General features: G+C 39.5%; 1 protein-coding gene across 1 annotated transcript; it reads left to right on the forward strand.

Moving 5' to 3' along the window:
- The first annotated feature begins 4,196 nt into the window (after window positions 1–4,196).
- On the forward strand, window positions 4,197–21,314 carry LOC135526021 (mitogen-activated protein kinase kinase kinase 7-like). The gene is made up of 15 exons (XM_064954041.1): window positions 4,197–4,461; window positions 4,568–4,662; window positions 5,040–5,150; window positions 5,414–5,479; window positions 5,712–5,757; window positions 8,223–8,361; window positions 8,635–8,763; window positions 8,930–9,054; window positions 10,822–10,952; window positions 15,758–15,845; window positions 16,036–16,163; window positions 17,700–17,850; window positions 18,017–18,078; window positions 18,322–18,437; window positions 18,739–21,314. Exons 2-15 carry the CDS (start codon window positions 4,597–4,599, stop codon window positions 18,905–18,907), a joined length of 1,527 nt encoding a protein of 508 aa, XP_064810113.1. The 5' UTR covers window positions 4,197–4,461; window positions 4,568–4,596; the 3' UTR covers window positions 18,908–21,314.
- The last annotated feature ends 5,696 nt before the right edge of the window (window positions 21,315–27,010 follow it).

Raw genomic sequence — 27,010 nt, forward strand, 5'->3', positions numbered from 1 at the left:
TTCATGTCCTCGAGTGGCCGAGCCAGAGCCCGAACTTGAACCCATCAAACATCTCTGGAGAGACCTGAAAATAGCTGTGTGGCGATGCTCCCCATCCAACCTGACTGAGCTTGAAAGGATCTGCAGAGAAGAATGGGAGAAACTCCCCACTCTGTAATCACTGCCAAAGATACTTCAACAAAGTACTGAGTAAAGGGTCTGAATACTTATGTAAATGTGATATTTAAGTTTTTTAATAAGCAAAAATGTCTAAAAACCTGTTTTTGCTTGATCATTATAGGGTATTGTGTGTAGATTGATGAGGAAAAAAACATTGTAATACATTTTTGAATAAGGCTGTAACGTAGCAAAATCTGAAAAAGGTAAAGGGGTCTGAATTTTCCAGGAAAACTCCAGGGCTGGATGGCCTACCAGTTGAGGTATATCAAACCTTTTTTGATGTACTCAGAGGACCATTATTACTGTAGCATGTTTTAACCACTCCTATAAAAATGGTAGATTATCAGATCCGCAAGAAGGTCTGATTTTACTATTACTGAAACAAAACCCAGGTTCTAAATATAAAGATCCAGTCCATTTAAAAAAAAAACAGAGGTCCCTTGCACTTCAGTGTTGTGACACAAAAATTCAAGAAAAATGCATAGGGCATAGAATTAAAAAGGTATTGTTGGATATTTATAATCGTAATCAGACAGGTTTTTAACATAGACGATACATTGGAGATAATATAAGACAAGTACTGGAAACAATAGAACACTATGACCAATCTGAGAAACCAGGCCTGGTATTCAAGCTGACTTTGATAAAGTGTGACTGGAATTTATATATAAATGCCTGAAATATGTCAGTATTGGAGAATCTCTTATACAATGGGTTAAAGTTATGTATAGTAACCCGAGGTGTAAAATATTAAATGATGTCTACTTCTCAGAAAGTATTAAACTGTCAAGAGGAGTAAAACAAGGTTGTCAACTATCGGCATACCTGTTTATTATTAAGGCCATCGAAATGTTTGCTATTAATATCAAGGGGCTAGAAATCCAGGGCTTAAAAACAAAGGTGTCATTGTACGTTGATGATTCCAGTTTCTTCTAAATCCACCATTTGGATCCCTCCATAGCCTCATAGAAGATATCTTGCTTAAGGCCCTGCCTACACCTAATGACTTGTTTTTTAAATGATATGAGCAAAAAATATTAAATTTTATTTGGAATGGCAAGAGCAAAGATATGATTAATTATTAAAGCATTAGACCTCTCACTAAAGGCTTCCGTCGAGAAAAGCTATACTTAAATCCGAATTGGTTCTATAGCAGATTAGTAAGAATGGCTCATCCCATGTTCAAGAATGGCCTTTTTCCCTTTATTCAGATTACAACCTCTAACTTTCTGTTATTTGAAAATGAAATATTCTCCAAAATATTGCAATTTTTTAAACAAGCCAGCAAACGTTGGTTGCAATTTCAGTTTAATCCACCAGAAAAGACAGAACAAATATTACAACAAATATTATGGTTAAACTCAAATATAATAATTGATCCCAAAAAATGTTTTATAATGGTAAAACCTTTGTAAATTATATTATAAAAAGGAGTGTTGGAGTTATGTCACACATGTAGCTAATATATGTAAATGTCTGCTCTATCCAAAATTACAACAAACGAATTGCAGCATTACCACAAAAATGGAAGAGGCAAGGGGAACGGGGAGAAAGTAAGGATCTTGTCCGTGGGCCCTGCATTAAAGACCAAAATTGGTTAAAGAAAATTGTGATAAATAAGAATGTATACTAGTTTCATTTTAGGACCAACATTTTTACAGCTGTGCTTAACAGATTGAAATATAGCTGTGAAGAGATTTTCGACGTAGCGAAAATCCACAGCTTTTAGTTATTTGACTGTATTTTGTATTTGTTTTGCTTTCAATCTTCAGTAGCTCAATCTTCAAGTCCATGGCTTATTTTTGTGTGAAATGTCGTAATATTTTTTTTGTTTTGATTACATTTTTAATAGCTCTTACATAAAGCATGCCATGACTATGAAAATTATGTTTTCTGAATCAGGGGAGGATGGACAAAAATCCATGGCTTTAGTTTATTGGAATCATTTTTGTTTTGGGGGGATTTCAATTTTCAATAGCTCTTACACAAAGAGTGCCATGAATATGAAAATTATACAATCTGAATCGGGGGAGGATGGACAAAATTGTGAAATGTCATATATATAAATATATATTTTTTTGCGCTTGCTTTCAATTTTCAATAGCTCTTACACAAAGTGTGCCATGATGTCAGCGTCGTGTGTATAGGTGGCAGGAAAGTCAGGCGCAGGAGAGTCAAAATGAAGTGGAAATGGAGTCTTTTAATAAATGTCAACAGAACATGTTCCATAACACTAAACGGTACAGACATCTCTGACAAAGACATGAGGGGAAACAGATGGTTAAATACACAGCAGGTAATGAATGGGATTGAAAACAGGTGTGTGGCAAGACAAGACAAAACCAATGGAAAATGAAAAATGGATCAATGATGGCTCGAAGACCGGTGACGTCGAACGCCGAGCACCGCCCGAACAAGGAGAGGCAACGAAGTCGTGACACATGACTATGAAAAGTATATATTCTGAATTGGGGGAGGATGATCAAAAACCCACAGCTTTTTGTGTCAAATTCTGTATATATATTTTTTCTTGTGCTTACAATCTTCAATAGCGCTTGCACAGCGTACCATGACTATGAAAATTATATATCCTGAATCAGGGGAGCATGGAGACAAATCCACTGCTATTTTTTGTTGTTAAAATATCTTGAATTGTTTTATTTTTTTTGCTTTCAATCTTCAATAGCTCTTACACAAAGCGTGCCATTACTATGAAAATGATACATTCTGAATCAGGAGAGGATGGACAAAAATCCACGGCATTAGTTTAAAAAAAGATATTTAGTCATTTTTTAAAATTATTTTGTGCTTTCAATCTTCAATAGCATGCCATGACTTTGAAAATTATATAATCTGAATTGGGGCGGATGGACCTTATATAGACAGGTGTGTGCCTTTCCTAATCATGCCCAATCAATTGAATGTACCACAGGTGGGCTCCAATGGAGTTGTAGGAACACTTTAAGGATGATCAATGGAAACAGGATGAACCTGAGCTCAATTTCGAGTCTCATAGCAAAGGGTCTGAATACTTATCTAAATAAGTGTTTTATTTGTAATACATTTGCAAAAATATCTAAAAACCTGTTTTTGCTTTGTCATTATGTGGTATTGTGTGTAGATTGATGAGAAAAAAAATTAAATCCATTTTTAGAATAAGGCTGTAACGCAACAAAATTTGGAAAAAGGGAAGGGGTCTGAATACTTTCCGAATGCACTGTGTCCAATATGAAGAGTGTACGTAACATTGTGCAATACAAATGTGTTAATTAACAATGTGATTTAAATTATAAATATAATATAATAACTAATAATATATATATATAATTATTTCTATATTAAAATTGTTATTGCTATTAATATTAACAGTTGCATTATACATACTTTTTGTCTGGCCCTCTTAACATCATGGTCACCTAATCTTCCCCGACTTCCAATTGGCTTTTAATTCCCCATAATTCCCCATGTTACCATAATATCTATCTTGTAATCATTCATGTTAATGCTATTGTGTGTTCTTTTAAAGCCATTAACTATTGACCTTTTGTGATCAATTCGAAGTCTGCTAACATTTCCTAATAACATTTTACGAATTCCGACCATTTGTAAAATTTCATATCGTCATTTCCCGGAACTTTTATTTTGAATCGAAATCGCCGAGGTCACGTCGTTATTTATTGCTAGGTCTTGCTTATTCTTGGTCACTTCTCAGCCGTATGACACGTACTTTGACACATCGCTAACCATTCAAAAAAAAAACAGGCACGTATATACAGATGCGCTCTCGTGTATGTCGCCCTCTATCGCCCAGGAAGGCAGATGCAACAATAAAAGTGAGCTTTGTTTAAGATCAGTAAAGGTTGACAACCCAAATAAATACGCTTACGCTCTACAACAATAATCTGTTATATCTATCAGATCTTTGTTGGAGGTGCTCCTCTTTTCAATCTGGGGTTGAGCCTGGGATGTATTTTGAGAGTCCCGCACCGAATGTTGGTAATATGTAAGAGTTTACTGTTCTTGAATGCACCCCAAGGCTGGGAACATTCACTGCGCAAACTATGGAACAAACGGCATTTGTTTGGACTCTTCTCTGACATTAAACCTATAAAACTCATACTAATTTGCTATTCACTCCATTGGGTTTTCCACTTCGGTTGTAACAAACTTACTCAGACATAATGCTGATAAACAGCTGTTCATAGTGTATCGCTTTTAATAAAATGTAACTCTTCGTCCTGAGTGTTCGAAACAGCGGCTTGGTCTAGGAACGGACAACCAACTCATACTTCCTGTTCTGATGTATGTTTCAACAGCGAATGGAAACGATTACGGAGGGGTTGTGACATGAAATAACTAGGTTTTAACGACAGACAGTACGCTAATACAATATGTTGTTGTTTTCTAGCTTATTGTAAGGAGTCTAAAGCCGTCAAGATGCTTGAGACACCTCCTGGGTATCCATTTGAAGAGATAGAATATGAGGATATAGAAGTTGAAGAGGTAAGTGTCGTATGATAGCTATACATACCAAACCATCAGCCTTCAATGACTGAGAAAATGAAGACAGGCAGGGGTGAGAGAAATCACACTAGCTAGCCTAGTTGAATAGTAGAGAAGTTTAGTTTTGTGTTCATCCATGTAACTTCTGAATGCCCATTTCAACTATGGAGCCAAGATACCTATTTCAAAACACCAGCTACAGTATCAATAATGATTTGTAGACTATACAGAAAAGAACGAGACAGACCACCACTCTGAAACATGTCTGTCCAAGACTCACAGAAGGGACAGAAATGAAAATGCAAGGTCTTCCTTGAAAACATGCTACTAGACTCGAGTTGCAGTGTTTTATGGGTGTGTGACATTTGTTTCTCCAGGTTGTTGGCAGAGGAACATTTGGAGTTGTCTTCAAGGCCAAATGGAAAGGCAAAGATGTGGCCATCAAGACCATAGAGAGTGAATCTGAGAGGAAAGCTTTTGTAGTAGAGGTACAGTTACATCCTTGACTGAAAATCACTTTTTTTTCTGTGTGTGTAAGCCTGGTTTTGGGTATAGTGTATTGTTGAAATGCGTTTGTCTTGTTATCACAATAATGTCCATCCTTTAAAAAAAATACCACAAAACATTTATTGACACATTTTATATTAGGTAGCAGCAGTCAAATGATATCCAATTACAATGGAAATTAAATGTGCGTGCGTGTTTAGATGGTGAGATCCATTTCCCTTATCCATGTCTCTTCTTCATCCAGCTCCGCCAGCTTTCCAGAGTAAATCACCCAAATATTGTCAAGCTCTATGGTTCATGTCATAATCCAGTAAGTACATTCAGGAAAGTTGTCTTCTTAGTATGATTTGCCTGGTGTTCAACGATATACTGTAGAGTCATTATTCCGTTATTAGTTGTTATTATTAGTAGTTATTATTCATTTACTTGGTCTACACTTTTTCGTCTACATTAATTTGACACCAGATTTGCAATCTCATACAGTATGTCTACTGTAAGTGTTTTCCCCTTTTGATCACAATGATTGAAACATTCACATACAGGTCTGTCTTGTTATGGAATACGCTGAAGGTGGCTCTTTATACAATGGTAAGAAATTACTCTTTAACTCTCCACTGACGGCATATCTATTTATTATGGCCATCGAAATGTTAGATATTAAAATCAGATCCAACAATAATACATAGGAGTGTCATTGTATGCTAACGACTCAAACGTCCTCTTAAATCTGCAATCTGGATCCCTCCACAACCTCAGAGGAATTTTTCTGACCTCGAACTAGGATAAGTGTACCATATTACATATTGGATTTTTAAAAATGCAACTTTTACATTACCGTGTAGTTTACCAATAAAATGGTCTGACGGGGATGTGGACACAATCAGTATTCATATCCCTAAAGAAATAAAGGAGCTGCAACACGTTTTAACAGAAAGTTAGCAAAAATAGATAAGATCTTGCTACCATGGAATGGTAAATACCTATTTGTGGAAAAATTATTACATTCTTTAGTCATATCCCAGTTTACCTATTTACAGTGGTGGAAAAAGTGCCCAATTGTCATACTTGAGTAAAAGTAAAGATACGTAATAGGAAATTACTCAAGTAAAAGTGAAAGTCACCCAGTAAAATACTACTTGAGTAAAAATCTAAAAGTATTTGGTTTTAAATATACTTAAGTATCAAAAGTAAAAGTATAAATCATTTCAAATTCCTTATATTAAGCAAACCAGATGGCACCATTTTTTATTTACGGATAGCCAGGGGCACACTCCAACACTCAGACATAAGAAATTTGACTATTCTAATTCTATAGTTAGAATATAATAGTGGGCACTTTGAATAACGTGTTGTTTGAGATGACAACAAATTAAAATTGCGACAGGGTAGGAACTAAATTGTTGATAAGTGTTTCCTAGGGGACCTTAAAAGTTTTGGCTACATTGCATGTTTTCTCTTAGCTACTTCATGTTGCTAAAATATAATATTGCTTTGCATATTCCTCTTTGATATAGAATATACTGTTGCACAAACAACATGCTGATTTAGGTACACACCATCGCTGGTAATCAGTCTCTATTAGCTAGCTACGTTTGCTCTTAGTACATTTATTAGCTAGCTATTAGCATTAGCGGCTAACAATCAGCATCTCACAAGATTTAGGGCAACTTGCTAAGAAAAGACAAACTAGCTGTTTGCTGATGTAAGAAACACAAACTAATAGTGTCATTATAGAACGATAGTGGATTTATATTAAGAAGAAAAGTGAACATTGTTGTATGTGCTGCATTGACCATGCAGACTGAACGAAAGTGTCTTGTGGTTGAGGAACATCAAATGCGCTCCTTGAGTGACAGGGGGCGTGGCTTGGTCTGTGTGGAAAGTGGCTTGGAGCGATAGAGTGGAGAGAGATGAGAAGTAAACTATAAAAATGGACTTTACACACGGCGTATCACATTTAACAAACCAAACATTCAAATACCGGTATAGAAAGTAAAGTAAAAACCCAAACCGGTACCTGCATCAATTACCTGTACATTATTTCCTTTAGGAATGTGAAGTAAAAGTTGTCAAAAATATAAATAGTAAAGTAAAGCACAGATTCCTCAAAAAACAACTTAAGTAGTACTTTCAAGTACTTTTACTTGAGTACTTTACACCACTGCCTATTTTCTATTGGCCCTGCCTATGCCAAACGATTTGTCTTTTAAATTATTTAAAAAAAATTATTTCACTTTATTTGGAATGGCAAGCCAGACAAAATTAAACGTGCATATTTATATAATGAATATGAGTTCGGTGGGGGCTAAAATTATTAAATATTAAAGCATTAAACCTCTCACTAATATGATCAGTATTACAAAAGTTATACTTAAACCCAAATTGGATCTCCAGTAGATTAGTAAGATTTTTTTTTTTTAACCAGGCAAGTCAGTTAAGAACAAATTCTTATTTTCAATGATGGCCTGGGAACAGTGGGTGAACTGCCTGTTCAGGGGAAGAACGACAGATTTGTACCTTGTCAGCTTGGGGGTTTGAACTCGCAACCTTCCGGTTACTAGTCCAACGCTCTAACCACTAGGCTACCCTGCCGCCCTAAGAATGGCTCATCCCTTGTTCAAACATTACATTTTTCCATTTATCCAGATTACAACCTCTCACTTTCAGTTCAATGAAAATTGACCCTTTTTGAAAATATCGCCCTTTCCAAAACAAGCCATACAAAGCTGGTTGCAATTTCAGTTTTATCCTCCAGAAAAGACAGAACAAATATTCCAATAAATAATATAGTTAAATTCAAATATACGGTGTAGTTATGCCACATGTGCAGCTAACAAACATATATGGAAATGTTTACTCTGTCCAAAATTACAACCAACTGATAAAAGCAGTACTACAAAAATGGAGGAGGCAAGTGGAAGGGGGAGAAGGTAGGGAACTTGTTTTTCTTTTTGCCCTTTATTGAAGACCAAAATTGGCCCCCAAAAAAGTGTCATAAATAAGACAGAATACATACATATTTTTTTGACTGTGTTGTGTCTGTCCATTCCCAGTGCTGCATGGAGCTGAGCCCCTGCCCCAGTACAGTGCATCCCATGCTATGAGCTGGTGTCTGCAGTGTGCTCAGGGGGTCTCCTATCTCCATGGCATGAAACCCAAGGCCCTCATTCACAGAGACCTCAAACCACCCAAGTATGACCCTTTTGTGTGTGCTGTTCCTAAACTGTCTGTTTTAGGGTTACAAATTCTGGAAACTTTCCCAAATGTTCCCAGTTTTCCTGAATATTCCTGGAAGTACGGGGCAATAAGCAGGAACTTTGGGAATCCTCCAACCAGGATTTCTGGAAAATGGGGGAATTGTGGGAAAGTTACCAGAATTTCATGAACACAAGTCGGTTTACAGTACTTACATATTTAATGAAGTTGTTGCACTCTCTGAACCTAAACCATAGACATTTGTTTCAGTCTGCTACTTGTACAGGGGGGCACAGTGTTGAAGATCTGTGACTTTGGGACAGCCTGTGACATTCAGACACACATGACCAACAACAAAGGAAGCGCAGCCTGGATGGCACCAGAAGTGTTTGAAGGCATGTATTCTATATCAAGGCGCTTTCCTCCTTTCATTCAAAAGCAAAAGACTAAAATGGTCTGAGCACCAAATCTCTCTGTCTCACCAATAGAATAATCTAGGGTCTCAGTCTAACCTGTATTCCTTCACTCACCTATATCTCTCTCTGTGACTCTGTTGTCCAGGCAGTAACTACAGTGAAAAGTGTGATGTGTTCAGCTGGGGTATCATCCTGTGGGAGGTGATCACTCGCAGGAAGCCCTTTGACGAGATCGGAGGATCGGCCTTCTGCATCATGTGGGCCGTGCACAGAGGTGAGAGGTCACAGAGCAAAAGACTCTTAGTTACATACATACACACGCACAGAGGAATAAATCCGAAAGAGAAAAATGTACAGCACCAGTCAAAAGTTTAGACACACCTACTCTTTGAAGGGTTTTTCTTTATTGTTTACAATTTTCTACATTGTAAAATAATAGTGAAGATATCAAAACTATGAAATAACACATATGGAACCAAAAATAGTGTTAAATCAAAATATATTTTATATTTGAGATTCATTAAAGTAGCCACCCTTTGCCTTGATGACAGTTTTGCACACTCTTGGCATTCTCTCAACCAGCTTCATGAGGTAGTCACCTGGAATGCATTTCAATTAACAGGTGTGGAATTTATTTCCTTCTTAAGGCGTTTGAGCCAATCAGTTGTGTTGTGACAAGATAGGGGTGGTATACAGAAGATAGCCCTATTTGGTAAAATACCATAGTCTTTTACCAAATAGTAAAAGACCAAGACCAAGTCCATATTATGGCAAGACCAGCTCAAATAAGCAAATAGAAACGACAGTCCATCATTACTTTAAGACATGAAGGTCAGTCAATCCGGAAAATGTAAATAACTTTAAAAAAGGGAACTTCTTTAGTTCCTACATGACTCTATATGTGTTATTTCATAGTTTTTATGTCTTCACTACTATTCTATAATGTAGAAAATAGTAATATAAAAGGAAAAACCCTTGAATGAGTAGGTATGTCCAAACTTTTGACTGGTACTCTGTGTAGTGAGGTGGAATATACACCCCCGTTCAAAAGTTTGGGGTCACACATTTGTTGTCCATTAAAATAACATCAAATTGATCAGAAATACAGTGTAGACATTTTTAATGTTGTAAATGACTATTATAGCTGGAAACAGCGATTATTTTTAATGGAATATCTACATAGGTGTACAGAGTTTATTATCAGCAACCATCACTCCTGTGTTCCAATTGCACATTGTGTTAGCTAATCCAAGTCTATCATTTTAAAAGGCTAATTGATCATTAGAAAACCCTTTTTGCAATTATGTTAGCACAGCTGAAAACTGTTCTGATTAAAGAAGCAACAAAACTGTCTTTCTTTAGACTAGTTGAGTATCTGGAGCATCAGCATTTGTGGGTTCGATGCAACACTGTACAACGCCATGCCATACCCTGTGGACTGCGCTTAATTGGAGCTAATTTCCTCCTACAACAGAACAATGACCCAAATCACAGCACCAAACTATGCAAGAACTATTTAGGGACGAAGCAGTCAGCTGGTATTCTGTCTATAATGGAGTGGCCAGCACAGTCACCGGATCTCAACCCTATTGAGTTTGACTGTATGGTACGTAAGAAGTGCCCATCAAGCCAATCCAACTTGTGAGAGGTGCTTCAGGAAGCATGGGGTGAAATCTTTTCAGATTTCCTCAACAAATTGACAACGAGAATGCAAAAGGCCCGCAAGGCTGTAATTTCTGCAAATGGAGGATTCTTTGACGAAAGAAAAGTTTGAGGGACACGATTATTATTTCAATTAAAAATCATTATTTATAACCTTGTCAACATCTTCACTATATTTACTATTCATTTTGACACTCATTTTATGTATATTTTAATGGAAAACAAGGACATTTCTAAGTGACCCCAAACTTTTGAACGATTGTGTAAGTTTGAAGAAAACCTCACCTATTTGTTAAATGACGGAAAAAAGGTGAGTAGAGGAAGCCACTTTAGACTGACATTACCCACTGACACGTTAGTCTCCTGTATGTGTTCTCAGGTACTCGCCCACCCCTGATAAAGGACCTCCCGGAGCCCATTGAGGGCCTGATGACACACTGCTGGGACAAAGACCCTGCCCAGAGGCCCTCCATGGAGGAGGTCAGAAACACCATGGCAAGCCTCATGAAGGTACAGTACTGGAAAACCCCACAGACCCATGTTCTCAGAACTTCACACTCACAACTCTAATAATAACCCATATATGTTAGTAATACCTGCAATTTCAAGACTTCGCTCTTCGGGGGGAATTCATACCCAAGTTACATGCGGAAATTGAACTTTATTCCCTTTTCTCTGAGTATTCTGACCTTGAACTTAAGTATGAGGAAACACAGCCAGCTATTTGTTTGAGGTGGAAGTCATAGAAATGTAGGTGTGACAGAGGTATCTCTACAGGAAATCATGAATAAGGTCGAGCACCTGTCGTTTCCAAGTAGAAACGCATGGACTATTTCCTATAGAAATAACACCATTCTCCATGCACTGAAATATATAAATTGATAAGAGCTTGGTTAATTCTTTATCCTTTTGGAGAAAGGGATTATAATTAGGCCTACAAATGGCAATTGTTTAAAAATATTTTTCCTTATGATTGCTGGAGACGAATGTAAAACCAGTCATATGGAAGCAAACTGAAAATCATTTCAACAAGACATATATTTCGGACCCTTCTCCACAGTGAAGTAGGCTGTAAATAGCTGTGCCTTTATTCACAATTGTTATTGTATGTCCTCGTAATTTGGGGGGATGAAATTTGGAGACCCAAACAATAGGCTTATTTAGCGCCTAACCTACCAAGTAGATTTATGCACTCTAGAATGTTTTAATTATATGCCCTGTCTTTTCTCAGTTTTTTAAAAACAATTTGTATCATATACAGTGCCTTCAGACAGTATTCACACCCCTTGACTTTCCACATTTTGTGTTACAGCCTGAATTTAAATGGATTAAATTGAGATTTTTTTGACACTGGCCTACACACAATTATGTTTTTCGATTAGTTACAAATGAAAAGCTGAAACATATTGAGCCAATAAGTATTCAACCCCCTTGTTATAGCAAGACTGACATTCTGACAAGACTGACAAGTCACATAATATGTTGCAATGTGTGCAATAATAGTGTTTAACATGATTTTTGAAAGACTATGTTATCTATGTTCCCCACACGTTCTGTAAGGTAAGGTCCCTCAGTCGAGCAGTGATTTCAAACACAAATTCAAGCACAAAGACCAGGGAGGTTTTCCAATGCCTCACAAAGAAGGGCACCTATAGGTAGATGGGTAAAAAAAAAGCGTTATGTTTGGGGCAAATACAATACAACACATTACTGAGTATGACTATATTTTCAAGCTGCATCATGTTATGAGTATGCTTGTAATCGTCAAGGACTGGGGAGTTTTCAGGATAAATGTAAGGGTGCAGCGTGGTAAGTATTCATTGTAATTTAATAAAGAATGAAATACTGAAACAAAAAAAACAATACACGACAAACGAACAGTCCTGAATGGTGCATCAAAACACAGAACAGAAAATAAACACCCACAACCAAAATGGGGAAAACAGGCTACCTAAGTATGATACTCAATCAGAGACAACGAACGACACCTGCCTCTGATTGAGAACCATAATAGGCCAAACACATAGAAATATAACAACCTAGAAAAACAAACATAGACTGCCCACCCCAACTCACGCCCTGACCAATTTGACAGAGCTTGAAGAATTTTGAAAAGAATAGTGGGCAAATTTTGCACAACACAATCCAGGTTTGGAAAGAGCTTAGTGCCTTACACAGAAAGAGTCACAGTTTTAATCGCTGTGGGGGGGTTGAATATTTATCGAATCAAGATATATTAGTGTTTATTTCTTGTATTTTTAATTACAAAAGTTAGAATTTTTCTTCCAGTTTGGCATTAGCGTATTTTGAGTAGGTCGTTGACAAAAAATAGCAATTGTAACACAACAAAATGTGGAAAAAGTCACGGGGTGTGAATACTTTCTGAAGCCACTGTATATAGATGGCTTTCTTTAATTGATCCCTAACGTTCTGAACCCGTTCTCCCTATATATTATATTGAGTCTGTCGAGAAAATTCTAATGAAAGATGCACTGTATTTAAAGGGATGGCTTTAGATAAATGTAATAAAGTCCTTGAGGAAATCTGTTGGACAGCAAGTGGGAGGGTTTTTCAGCGATTTAATTGCATTTATTCAGAGCACATTGCGTTGCGCACCTGCATAAGGTTAAGTCTGAATAACAAATACTGAGAAGTGCTTCATTCAAAATGCGTTGAAAGGCGCATAAATTTCTGACCGAAGTCTGAATCGGGCCCTTAGTTATTAAGAAATGGTGTCTTTGTTCCACAGTTTGAGTGTTTGATTTTATATCTACATTGAACAAAAATATACAGTTGAAGTCAGAAGTTTACATACACTTAGGTTGGAGTCATTAAAACTAGTTTTTCAACCACTCCACAAATTTCTTGTTAACAAACTATATTTTTGGCAAGTCGGTTAGGACAATTACTTTGTGCATGGCACAAGTAATTTTTCCAACAATTGTTTACAGACAGATTATTTCACTTAATTCACTGTATCACAATTCCAGTGGGTCAGAAGTTTACATACACTAAGTTGACTGTGCCTTTAAACAGCTTGGAAAATCCAAGAAAATGATGTCATGGCTTTAGAAGCTTCTGATAGGCTAATTTACATCATTTGAGTCAATTGGAGGTGTACCTGTGGATGTATTTCAAGGCCTACCTTCAAACTCAGTGCCTCTTTGCTTGACATCATGGCAAACTCAAAAGAAATCAGCCAAGACCTTATTGACATAACCTGAAAGGTCGCTCAGCAAGGAAGAAGCCACTGGTCCAAACCGCTATAAAAAAGACAGACTACATACAGTTTGCAACTGCACATGCAACTGCATCATACTTTTTGGAGAATGAATGAAACAAAAATAGAACTGTTTGGCCATAATGACCATCATTATGTTTGGAGGAAAAAGGTGGAGGCTTGCAAGCCGAAGAACACCATCCCAACCATGAAGCGCGGGGATGGCAGCATCATGTTGTGTGGGTGCTTTGCTGCAGGAGGGACTGGTGCACTTCACAAAATAGATGGCATCATGAGGGAGGAAAATTATATGGATATATTGAAGCAACATCTCAAGACTTCAGTCAGGAAGTTAAAGCTTGGTCGCAAATGGGTCTTCCAAAAGGACAATGACCCCAAGCATACTTCCAAAGTTGTGGCAAAATGGCTTACGGGCAACAAAGTCAAGGTATTGCATTGGCCATCACAAAGCCCTGACTTCAATCCCATAGAAAATTTGAGGGCAGAACTGAAAAAGCGTGTGCGAGCAAGGAGGCCTACAAACCTGACTCATTTACACCAGCTCTGTCAGGAGGAATGGGCCAAAATTCACCCCACTTATTGTGGGAAGCCTGTGGAAGGCTACCCGAAAGGTTTGACCCAAGTTAAACAATTTGAAGGCAATGCTACCAAATACTAATTGAGTGTATGTAAACTTCTGATCCACTGGGAATGTGATGAAAGAAATCAAATATGAATAAATTATTCTCTCTACTATTAATCTGACATTTCACATTCTTAAAATAAAGTGGTGATCCTAACTGACCTAAGACAGGGAATTTTTACTCTGATTAAATGTCATGAATTGTGAAACTGAGTTTAAATGTATTTGGCTATGGTGTATGTAAACTTCCGACTTCAATTTTAAATGCAACATTGAAGGAGTTGGTCCCATATTTTATGAGCTGAAATAAAAGATCCCAGAAATATTCCATATGCACCAAAAGCTTCTTTCTCTTAAATTTTGTGCACACATTTGTTTACATCCAGTTCACCTTTGCCAATCCATCCACCTGACAGGTGTGGCATATAAAGAAGCTGATTAAACAGCATGATCATTAAACATGTGCACCTTGTGATGGGGACAATAAAAGGCCTCTAAAATATGCAATTTTGTCACACAACACAATCCAACAGATGTCTCAAGTTTTGAGGGAGTGTGCAATTGGCATGCTAACTGCAGTAATGTACACCAGAGCTTTTGCCAGAGAATTGAATGTTAATTTCTCTACAATAAGCCGCCTCCAATGTTGTTTTGAATAATTTGGCAGTACATCCAACTGGCCTCACAACCGCAGACCAAGTGTAACCATGCCATCCCAGGATCTCCACATCCAGCTTATTCACCTGCGGGATTGTCTGGGACCGGCATAAGCTATGGATAATGAACACAATTGCATTTTATCGATGGCAATTTGAATGCACAGAGATACCATGACGAGATCCTGAGGCCCATTGTTGTGCCATTCATCCGCCGCCATCACCTCATGTTTCAGCATGATAATGCAGGGCCCCATGTCACTAGGATCTGTACACAATTCCTGAAAGATGAAATTGTTCCAGTTCTTCCATGGCCTGCATACTCACCAGACATGTCGCCCATTGAGCATGTTTGGGATGCTCTGGATCAACGTCTATGACAGCGTGTTCCAGTTCCCGTCAATATCCAGCATCTTCGCACAGCCATTGAAGAGGAATGTGACAACATTCCACAGGCCACAATCAACAGCCTGAACAACTCTATGCAAAGGAGACGTGTCGCACTGCATGAGGAAACTGGTGGTCACACCAGATAGACTGGTTTTCTGATCCACACCCCTACTTTGTTTATTTTTTATAAAGGTATCTATGACCAACATATGCATATCTGTATTCCCAGTCAAGTTAAACCCATAGATTAGGGCCAAATTAATTAATTGAAATAGTCTGATTTCCTTATATGAACTGTAACTCAGTAAAATCTTAGAAATTGTTGCATGTTAAGTTTTTATATTTTGTTCAGTATACATTTCCTGTAAGCATTGTTCATTGCACTCTTCCTCCCATGTGTCTGCAGTACTTCCCAGGGTCTGATGAGCCTCTTCAGTACCCCCACCAGTGTCCAAGCAACAGCAGGAGTGGCTCCTCATCAGCCACAAGCACAGGTGAGTTCCATAGATTTAGATACGCTTTGAAAGTTTATGGATTATATAAACATTTGAAGACAAGTAACACTATATATTGTATTAAAATTGAGTCAAAACTTTGGAAATACATATTAATGAAGTTCAGAAGTTGCTGTTATTACAGAAGTTTCTGGAAAAACATTTTAAAAAGCCATCTTCTCTTCTGTAGGTTCCAATGCAGACAACACTATCAACAGCTACAGATCCGAAGGCAACATGGAGCATGGAACAAACTGTCAAGAGAGAGATGACACCCTGAAAAACGAAAAATTTCCACTTCAGTTCAAACCATCAAAGGTGATGCATTTGTCAACTGCGTTTATTTTCAGCAAACTTAACATGTGTAAATATTTGAATGAACATAAGATTCAACAACTGAGACATAAACTGAACAAGTTCCACAGACATGTGACAAACAAAAATGGAATAATGTGTCCCTGAACAAAGGGGGGTCAAAATCAAAAGTAACAGTCAGTATCTGGTGTGGCCACCAGCTGCATTAAGTACTGCAGTGCATCTCCTCATGGACTGCACCAGATTTGCCAGTTCTTGCTGTGAGATGTTACCCCAATCTTCCACCAAGGCACTCGCAAGTTCCCGGACATTTCTGGGGGGAATGGCCCTAGCACTCACCCTCTAATCCAACAGGTCCCAGACGTGCTCAATGGGATTGAGATCTGGGCTCTTCGCTGGCCATGGCAGAACACTGATATTCCTGTCTTGCAGGAAATCACACACATAATGAGCAGTATGGCTGGTGGCATTGTCATGCTGGAGGGTCATGTCAGGATGAGCCTGCAGGAAGGGTATCACATGAGGGAGGAGGATGTCTTCCCTGTAACGCACAGCGTTGAGATTGCCTGCAATGACAACAAGCTCAGTCCGATGATGCTGTGACACACCGCCCCAGACCATGATGGACCCTCCACCTCCAAATCATTTCCGCTCCAGAGTACAGGCCTCGGTGTAACGCTCATTTTTTTTGACGATAAACGCGAAGCCAACCATCACCCCTGGTGAGACAAAACCACGACTCGTCAGTGAAGAGCACTTTTTGCCAGTCCTGTCTGGTCCAGCGACGGTGGCTTTGTGCCCATAGGCGACGTTGTTGCCGGTGATGTCTGGTGAGGACCTGTCTTACAACAGGCCGACAAGCCCTCAGTCCAGCCTCTCTCAGCCTATTGTGGACAGTCTGAGCATTGATGGAGGGATTGTGCATTCCTGGTGTAACTCGGGCAGTTGTTGTTGCCATCCTGTACCTGTCCCGCAGGTGTGATGTTTGGATGTACTGATCCTGTGCAGGTGTTGTTACACGTGGTCTGCCACTGCGAGGACGATCAGATGTCCGTCCTGTCTCCCTGTAGCGTTGTCTTAGACGTCTCACAGTACGGACATTGCAATTTATTGCCCTGGCCACATCTGCAGTCCTCATGCCTCCTTGCAGCATGCCTAAGGCACGTTCACGCATATGAGCAGGGACCCTGGGCATCTTCTTTTGGTGTTTTTTAGAGTCAGTAGAAAGGTCTCTTTAGTGTCCTAAGTTTTCATAACTGTGACCTTGATTGCTTACCGTCTGAAAGATGTTAGTGTCTTAACGACTGTTCCACAGGTTTATGTTCATGAATTGTTTATGGTTCATTGAACAAACATGGGAAACAGTGTTTAAACCCTTGACAAGGAAGATCTGTGAAGTTATTTGGATTTTTACAAATTATCTTTAAAAGACAGGCTCCTGAAAAAGGGACGTTTCTTTTTTTGCTGAGTTTAGTTGTTGCAAAAGCTAAAGTAATAACTCATCCCATCCATGTTCATGCTGTTCATGTTCTTTCTCAGGGGGGAACATTACGCCACAGCCTGCCCCTATCCAGAGGGCCTAGTATGGAGAGCCTGCCTGAGCGTACCCAGAGCCCTGCCCCCACTGAGGTCAAAGGGCAATGTGCTGGCCAGTCAGGGCCAGAGCTGAGAGCACCTATCAGTCCCACAGGTATGGGCCCTATTTAGTATTGGTTGAAACAATAGAGCTAGTTTACCAACGATTGTATATGCATGGAACCTACTGAATATCTGACACTGTCACTACAGTGTTCACCAGGGGGCAGTACCATACAACATACAGTATATGCTCACCATGATGTTTTCTATGTCCTCAGATATTAATGGTTTGGACAGCTCCATCCCCATGGCTTATCTGACACTAGATCACCAGCTGCAGGTACTGTTCTTTCTCCATTCATCCTCAGTCCTGAAAGATACTAAATCCTAATACTGATAACCAACGAGCAATGTTTTACATTCTTACATCTCCATAGCCTACTCACTGCCCTGTTTGGATTTCATGTGTCCTCCACTTGAAATATTACATTTGTTTAAAAAGTCAAGTACTGTTCATTATAAGAATGTGTGTGTAAATTGTAAGTGCATGATGGTGGTGTGTGTATTCCTGGGTCGGGTTTAGCCCCTGGCCCCATTCTCAAACTCCAACGAGTCCATGGCTGTGTTTGAGCAGCACTGCAGAATGGCCCAGGAGTACCTGAAAGTGGAGACTGAAATTGCCCTACTCACCCAGAGAAAGTAAGTCACATATGAGCCCAGTATTCCCTATGCAGAAGATGTTTGTCCAATATGTACAAACTGTACTGAAGATGGCACCGTAATCTGGTGTTATGTCTAATTAATTAGTGTCGAAGATGTTTTACTAACTTCTATTTGTTGTGATACCAGTTACTCTTAACATGAATACATTCATTAGAATTAAATCTAATAACATAGTTTCCTGTACAGAATATACAGTAATCAGTTGTAGAGTGACAGTGAATGTAGGCTACCTAAATGCTAAACATGTTCTCTCTCCCTTTGTCGTGGGGATGTGTAGGAAGGAGTTAATCTCTGAGCTGGACCAGGATGAAAGGGAGCAGCAAAATACTTCCCGTCTGGTTCAGGAGCACAACAAACTGTTGGACGAGAACAAGAGCCTCTCCACCTACTTCCACATTTGTAAGAACAAGCTGGAGCGGATTCAGAGTCAGCAACAGAAGAGTTAGACTACCTCTTGATGTGTGCTTGCTGCCCCAGAACTGTCCTCAGATCATCAGCAGCCAAATAGACTGTCAAGGGGCCATTTTGTGTGGTCTCCTCTGTAGACCCTCAACTGTTTTGGGATTTGCAGCCAAATATACCTGCCATATTTGTGATGACTGCTTCATATTTCTCATCAACTGTTTTCAGATGAGCAGCCCAAGAGACTGGCCATTTAGTGAACTCTTCCCTGTTGCTCTTAAGCTGTTCCTGGATCAGTGGCCAAAGCGGAAGGCCATGTCATTATGAATGCTTTGTAGATCCCCAACTGATCCAGTCAGCAGCGAACTGCACAAAGCATGTCTCCCCTCAGATTCTTGCTCCCCAATGCGCTGTACAGTAACAACATACTCCACCTGTCTCAATCCAGAGCTGCGTTCAGTACAACAATGTTGCGAAATGTTGTGCAAGACCTATTAAGAACAGCTAAGTTAATTTACATGCATGTTTTCAGGAAAGACGTCATTCTATTCTGCCAGAGGTACACTGGACTAGTTGAACAAGGAAAGTCTGGAGGCCCTGTAAAGTCATGATCTCCTACTGTAGCTATTGACATCAAGAGGAACATGCAGTTGCCCCTAGAGACTGATCTTGGGTCAGTTTAGTACCCTCCCCCTGTGCCTAAGGGCAACTTCTGTCCATAGCTCGACATCCAGGAATTATCAGAAAGGCTTTGTAGAAAATGATTGATGATGTGAAGGGGGGTGACTTGCAGTAACACCTCAGATGACTTGAGGTGTTTCCTGTCTTGTAGCAGATGACTGTCACTATACCCTCCCCAGGACTGTTCTAGAGGTGCTGGTTGTAAAAGAAGTGACTCAGCTTGTTTTCACCGTCTGACTCTGGCCTCTCTGTGACAGCTAGCTTGGTATGGAGATGACAAATAGATGACTAAGTTGTGTTTTTAAATGTTTATACTCATTCTTATATCTGTATTCCCTTTTTACGTACACAGAGTAAACAAAACATTAGGAACACCTTCATAATATTGCATTGCACACCCTTTTCCCCTCAGAACAGCCTCAGATTGTCAGGGCATGGACTCTACAAGGTGTCGAAGGTGTTCCACTGGGATGCTGGCCCATGTTGATTCCAATGTTGGCTGGATGTCCTTTGGGTGGTGGACCATTTTTGATATACACAGGAAACTGTTGAGTGTGAAAAACTCAGCAGCGTTGCAGTTCTTGACACACTCAAACCGGTGCATCTGGCACCTATTACCATACCCCGTTCAATGGCACTTAAATATTTTGTCTTTCCCATTCACACTCTGAGTGGCAAACATACACCATCCATGTCTCAATTGTCTTTTATGCTTAAAAATCCTTCTTTAACCTGTCTCCCCACCCTTCATCTACACTGACTGAAGTGGATTTAACAGGTGACAACCGTAAGGGATCATAGCTTTCACCTGGATTCACCTGGTCAGTCTACGTCATGGAAAGGGCAGGTGTTCCTAATGTTTTGCACTCTCAATGTATATGCAATGGCTCCTTGAGAAGCAATGACAATATTTCAAAAGGATCTTTGTTTTTAGTAATTTTATGTAGCCTATATTTTGAGGTCTTTCTCAAGTCTTATCTGCCTTAGATGTTTTCGATATATTTTCTCATAGAATACCACCACCACGTAGTCCACTCAGTATTTGTGTTTATATTTTGTTCATTTTGTCAAATATTTCACTTTTTGTATTCACTCCTAAAATGTGTATGTGCTGGTTGTGGACTTTGAGTTTGGTCTTGTTCCAGTACTTCCACAAATGTGTTATACACTTGTTTGCTTGATTTGCCCTTTGTGTGCGTGTGTGTTCACAAGTTGCCTTAGGTTGTATCTCACTGTGTATTGTATTTTTCTAAATAGCGCTTTGACTTGCAAAATCGGAAAGGTTGTCAATGCACTTTTGAATGTATATCACAAGAACTTCAAAAGTACTGAAATAAAAAAGTGAATGCACACAAGACAAGGCTGCTTTTACATTCTTGGTATTAAGGCATTCGTGATTGAATATAATATAATCTGTTGCCCTAGCATATCTTTTTGATTTCATCTGCACTTTGTGTGTCACTTGGCAGTTCTGAAACGCCTGTACGCTTAAGTGCATAAAACATTTCCTATTATCTATGTTTTCAATGGTTTGATATATTCTTAGAAAAATATTTATTCAGATAGTGTTTTGGGGAAGTAGAATAATATCAGCATAAATGTCCTTTATTTCAATTGACTTGTTCCCCCCTTTTTGTAAATTGGTGACACCCTTTGAGCACTATTTTGTTGTTGTTGTTATCCTCTATTTAAACATTGTGCTTGGTCATGCGTTTATGCATACCAAATCATTTTGGTAGCCCCTCTTCAAAATAAACTTATGTGCATATGGCCATTTGCATTCTCATCGAACATACTGAGTAAAGTCATGAACTCCTTTACATCTAAATTAAGTATATGAGTAATGTATGGAACAAATTTGAAACAGTTTGTATGTCTCTGAAGTATGTTTTGTTTCGCGGTTGAAACAGTGTGATGACAAAGGGCTTGCTCAGTCCTGACAGAGGGGGTTTGCTTTGTCTGCAGTGCAGTGGGGATATGACGGCTAAATCACTGGCTAGTGATTAACATGACTGGCTTGTGTTGGCGAAAAAGACTGGTGATCTCACTCTCTCTGTCATTCCTGGCATTCCTGTTACAAGCTGCTCAGCTAATGTGAAAATGCTGGTCTTCATACAGTTGTTTTCCCTGCATGTTGAGTATGCTTTGCCTTTGACCCTTACATTGACTTGTTCTGAGTATGAAGTTCTTTCCAAAAATGTAAATGTTATTTTGCGCAGTACAGATGTGGGATCTTAATTTGAGCCAGTTTGCTACAGCAGGAAAATAATCCTGCAGCAACAGGTAAGGTAAATGATTATGTGGATTGTATTTATTTATTTTTTGTAGGGGTTGATACATTTTTCATAAGAGAAAATCAATTCAAACTTCAAAGTAGAAATTATTTCGGAAGCCTTTTTAAACCTCAAATACACTACAAGTTCTCCTGCAACAGGGTGATCAAATTAAGATCCTTCATCTGTATGTATGATAGATATTGTGTTCGTAATGTTTGCGAAACCAATTTACTTGAAAGTGTTTCCATAGTTACCAAAGTAGGCTATTTCAGTAGCTTAATTAGGTCAAAATGAGTATGATAATCTTGGCTGCAAAAAGACTGTGATTCCTGGCAATTTGATAAGGTTGTTCGATTTCATGTTTTGTGTATGAATGCTTCCATACAACCCTCAGTCTTAAACAAAACATTTGGACTGAGTTTGAACCCAGTTACCCACCCACCAACCTGCCCACGCAGGAATGTAGCCTACATGTTTCCATCAAGAAAAATAACAAGCTGATCTGTCACTGCTGTGTCATCTTTAATCTCTCCTTTAAAAGAAAGTAGAGGAAATTAGAGAATTGACAGCAACATTTTGTTCCAATTTCAGGTCATGTTCAAGTGTAGGCCATGGCCTCCTGGGGACTTGTCAGTTTGGCCGTGTGTAATTGTGTCTCCCTGTCTCCATTATCTGTTTCAGAAATGCATTTTTGACAGTCGCTAATATGGGATATGACTAGCAAAGCAACATCTGATAATTTTCTAATGTATCTTCATTGTCAATTTTACACTGCATTTGAAGCAAGTGTAAAATGTGTGATTCTTCCCATCACTGGCTCATTGCATTGCCACTTATTACACCATGTCCAGCTGTTGAACAGATAGATCTGCAGTGAGAATCAGCTTTGGTTATTTATACCACTTGACATTAAAAATGTGGGCCAATCTGAATACCACACATCAGGGGTGGATTGCACATCTGGCAATTCTGGCAAATTCCAGATGGGCTGGTCTAAATTGACATACAGTAAAAACATTATTTTTTTTAAATATAAAAATAAATAAATGACAAGGTGACATAGCCGGCAGCCCATGGGCCTGTTAAGATGTATTTTGAATTTTTTGGGCCTGGCCCAACTTGGTAGGGTGGCGGCCGTTGTGCTCTGATCAACCAAAGGCTCATTATAGATTATTATAACAGAGAAATTGTGCAAAAATCTCAAAACTATCAGCAAAGAGACCTGGTCCGACTCTGTCATCAGCTAGACAGCAAAGACCATGGATCGTAAAAATGGAAAGGGTTCATGGGTTGTATATTTCGTCACAATGTTGTTTTGAAAATTAGTTTTGGACTGATGCCCGACAAAGCATTCTACTCAATGCATCGTCAATGAGCAATGACGAAGATTTCATCAAAAATACTTGGAAGTGGCTTGGAAATACAATGGCATTCAAAAGGAGGCAAATAATTAGTAGAAAAACATTTTGATGTCACCAGATTGACTTTAGGTGCAGTATAACATTTGCTAGCTAGCTAGCTAAGATTAGACTGTTTCATTACAATATTTTTTACAAACTTTGCTAGTTAATGACAACATTGCCATCTGTCTAAAGTAAATTTGACAACATGATAATGCTGGCAAAGTTGTTTCCTGCTAAATATTTGACTACTTTAGAAATGGCATATTTCCACTATAGTGTAATTTAGACTAAACAGTAGCTAGTTAGCCTCTGTTCGGTATGACTGGGCTTATCATCACTTTAGGGCACCACTATGGCGCTACCGATAGCGGGCGGTTTGAGAATGTTCATAACAATGGCATGGCATGACGTGACAGAGGTGCAACCTATGAATACAGAAACAGCACATTCTACATTGTCACCTCACACAAAACATCCTATTTTTGGATGGCTAAAACCATGATTTGGTCAAACAGTAAAGCATTATTCTCATTATTCTCGCCCTGCCCCTGTTCCTGTTTTGTGGGGCTTGCTGCTATAATGAGCGAGACACTCTCCTCTCCCCCATGCGCTCGAGAGATAAGTGTGTTCTGATCATATAACATTTCAAGCTTCGTTCCCTTGTCCCTAGTGAAGTGCCTCAGCTTTCTGTAGGTACAATAACTGATTTCTTAATATTCAGCTCAATAGCAACTATTTTACAACCAAGATATTTGATAAGGCATTGAGATATGGAGCAGCACGCACACGAAATGGCCCTCACAGGCCACTGTGAGGGCATAGGCCTATAGGTCTCAAGGGTAGTAGCCTACAACTGCAATGCTTTTTAAAGACATTACATTTACTGTTGGATAAATACAAGCCTACTAGCAGTGAGTAGTATATTTAGATTTAGCGATCTAGTTAATGTGTAACCCCAAATTAATATGCCTATGATATTAGATAGTGCACATATAGATGTATGGAATTAATCTCTGTTGAACAAAAAAATCTGGAAATTGACAGTATAATATAGCAACTACAGTCTAATTGTCAACCCAAAAGTCATGACAATTTCTGGATTAGGTTGCACAAAATATCTTGAGTCATGCATTCCTGCTTTGACGTGTTATATGAAATAACTTATTTCCTGAATACATCAGTAGTCTATTTATTACACTTCTTAATAAAGAACTGTGAATGACTTTGTAAGATGATAACTCGTGATTTGGGTCCAACCAAGTCCTGGCCTGGTGCCACCAACTGTAAAAGTTAGTGGCACCAGTGACACCAGGGGAAAATGTTAGTCTGTAGCCCTGTAATAGTAATGAACACTGAGGGTTGGTGATGATTCAGGCAATGATTCGGGGGATCACATATAACAGGCACTAATTTGAAATATAGCCTAAGCCGTTTGCTTGGGTTTTATAATGTATAAGGATGAAGCAGACAGACAGACTTGTTTTTTTTATTATTATTTTATTTTACCTTTATTTAACCAGGTAGGCTAGTTGAGAACAAGTTCTCATTTACAACTGCGACCTGGCCAACATAAAGCAAAGCAGTGCAACAAAAAGAACAACACAAAGTTAGACATAAACAAACGTACAGTCAATAACACAAAAGAAAAGAAAATGCTATGTAGTGTGTGAAAATGTACTGTAGAAGAGTAGGGAGGTAGGCAATAAATAGGCCATAGAGGCGAAATAATTACAATTTAGCATTAATACTAGAGTAATAGATGTGCAGATGATGATGTGCAAGTAGAGATACTGGGGTGCAAAAGAGCAAGAGGATAAATAACAATATGGGGATGAGGTAGTTGGGTGTGTACAGGTACAGTTGCTAAGCTGCTCTGACAGCTGATGTTTAAAGTTAGAGAGGGAGATAGAAGACTCCAGCTTCAGTGATTTTTGCAATTTGTTCCAGTCATTGACAGCAGAGAACTGGAAGGAAAGGCGGCCAAAGTAAGTGTTGGCTTTGGGGATGACCAGTGAACTATACCTGCTGGAGCGCGTGCATCGGGTGGGTGTTGCTATGGTGACCAGTGAGCTGAGATAAGGCGGGGCTTTACCTAGCAAAGACTTATAGATGACCTGGAGCCAGTGGGTTTGGCAACGAATATGTAGTGAGGGTCAGTCAACAAGAGCATACAGGTCGCAGTGGTGGGTAGTACTGTGTATGGGACTTTGGTGACAAAACGGATGGCACTGTGATAGACTACATCCAGTTTTCTGAGTAGTGTGTTGGAGGCTATTTTGTAAATGACATTGCCGAAGTCAAGGATCGGTAGGATAGTCAGCTTTACGAAGGTATGTTTGGCAGCATGAGTGAAGGAGGCTTTGTTGCAAAATAGGTATCCGACAGACACAGAGAAGAAAATAAGCACAGAGTGACAGCAGAGAAGATGCTGAGACAGACAGACAGCACAACAGGGAGTTAAACAAAATGGCTAGAACAGAGGACCAGTTATAGTGATGAGTTGTATCTCCAGTGTGTTACAAATTTGCATTGGTTTTAAACATAAGCTAGTTAAACATGAGGAGGACCATGTCTCGCCAGTCACTGGTACAGGAAAGGTTGAGAAATGCTGTACTGTCCTGCCAATGTTATGGGTCAGCACGACTGCCTGTGTCTAAGTAGGGTGTGTAGGGTCCCTCCAGTCTGCTTTCGCCCCCTCAAAAGTTGTCAATGACCTCCTCACCTCTGCTGATGCTGGTGCCGTAAACATTCTGATTCTCCTCGACCTGAGTGCCGCGTTTGACACAGTGAGCGATCAGATCCTCCTCATCAGGCTTGAGGGTCTAGGTGTTGAGGGATCTGTACTGTCCTGGCTACAATCATACCTCAGAAACCGGACCCACTACATCTCCCTCAATGTCCACACCTCAGATTCAGCTGCAGTTACACAGGGTGTTCCCAAGGGCTCTGTGCTAAGTCCCTTACTCTTCATCATCTACATCAGCCCCCTTGGTCAGATCCTCCGTTACTTCAACCTTGACTTCCATTACTATGCCGATGACACCCAGTTCTACAACAGCACCAAATCCCTCCTCCGACCCACACTGAATCCTGCCTCTCTACAATAAAAACATGGATGCAACAAAACTTACTCAAGGTCTCAGTGATAAAACAGAACTCCTCCTCATAGGCACCAAATCCAACCTCCTCAAAACTGGCAACCTCACCATTGACACCCCTGTCTCTTCCTCTCCCCAAGTCTCTTCCTCTCCCCACCCACACACACAACCCTGGCGTCATCCTGGACTCCACCCTCTCCTTTGACCACCACATGAGACAGACTGTCTTCTTCATTCTTCCACCTCTGCAACATTGCCAAAGTCAGGTCCACCCTCTCCCATCTTCTCCCATCCTGTCGCTGAAATCCTCATATATGCACTCATCTCTTCCCGTCTTATTGACCACTGCAACTCAGTACTCTCCGGCAAACAACTCAAGCTCTCTCCATGAGATCCAAATGGTTCAAAACTCTGCAGCCCGACTCCTCACCCACGCTAAGTCCTGGCAGCACATCACCCCTTTCCTTTGTGAACTCCACTGGCTATCTGTCTCCCAACACATTGATTACAAGACCCTCCTTCTGACCTACAAAGCCCTTCACGATCTTGCCCCCCTTTTACCTCTCAGACCTTTTTTTCCCTTACCAACCCACACGTGCACTCTGTTCCACCACAGCAGGCCACCTTGTCATCCCCAGGACAAAGCTCCAGAGCTTCGGCGACATGGCCTTCTCCAGGGTTGCTCCTAG

The sequence above is a fragment of the Oncorhynchus masou genome, chromosome 32 (assembly GCF_036934945.1).
Source record: "Oncorhynchus masou masou isolate Uvic2021 chromosome 32, UVic_Omas_1.1, whole genome shotgun sequence".
NCBI classification, from domain to species: Eukaryota; Metazoa; Chordata; class Actinopteri; order Salmoniformes; family Salmonidae; genus Oncorhynchus; species Oncorhynchus masou.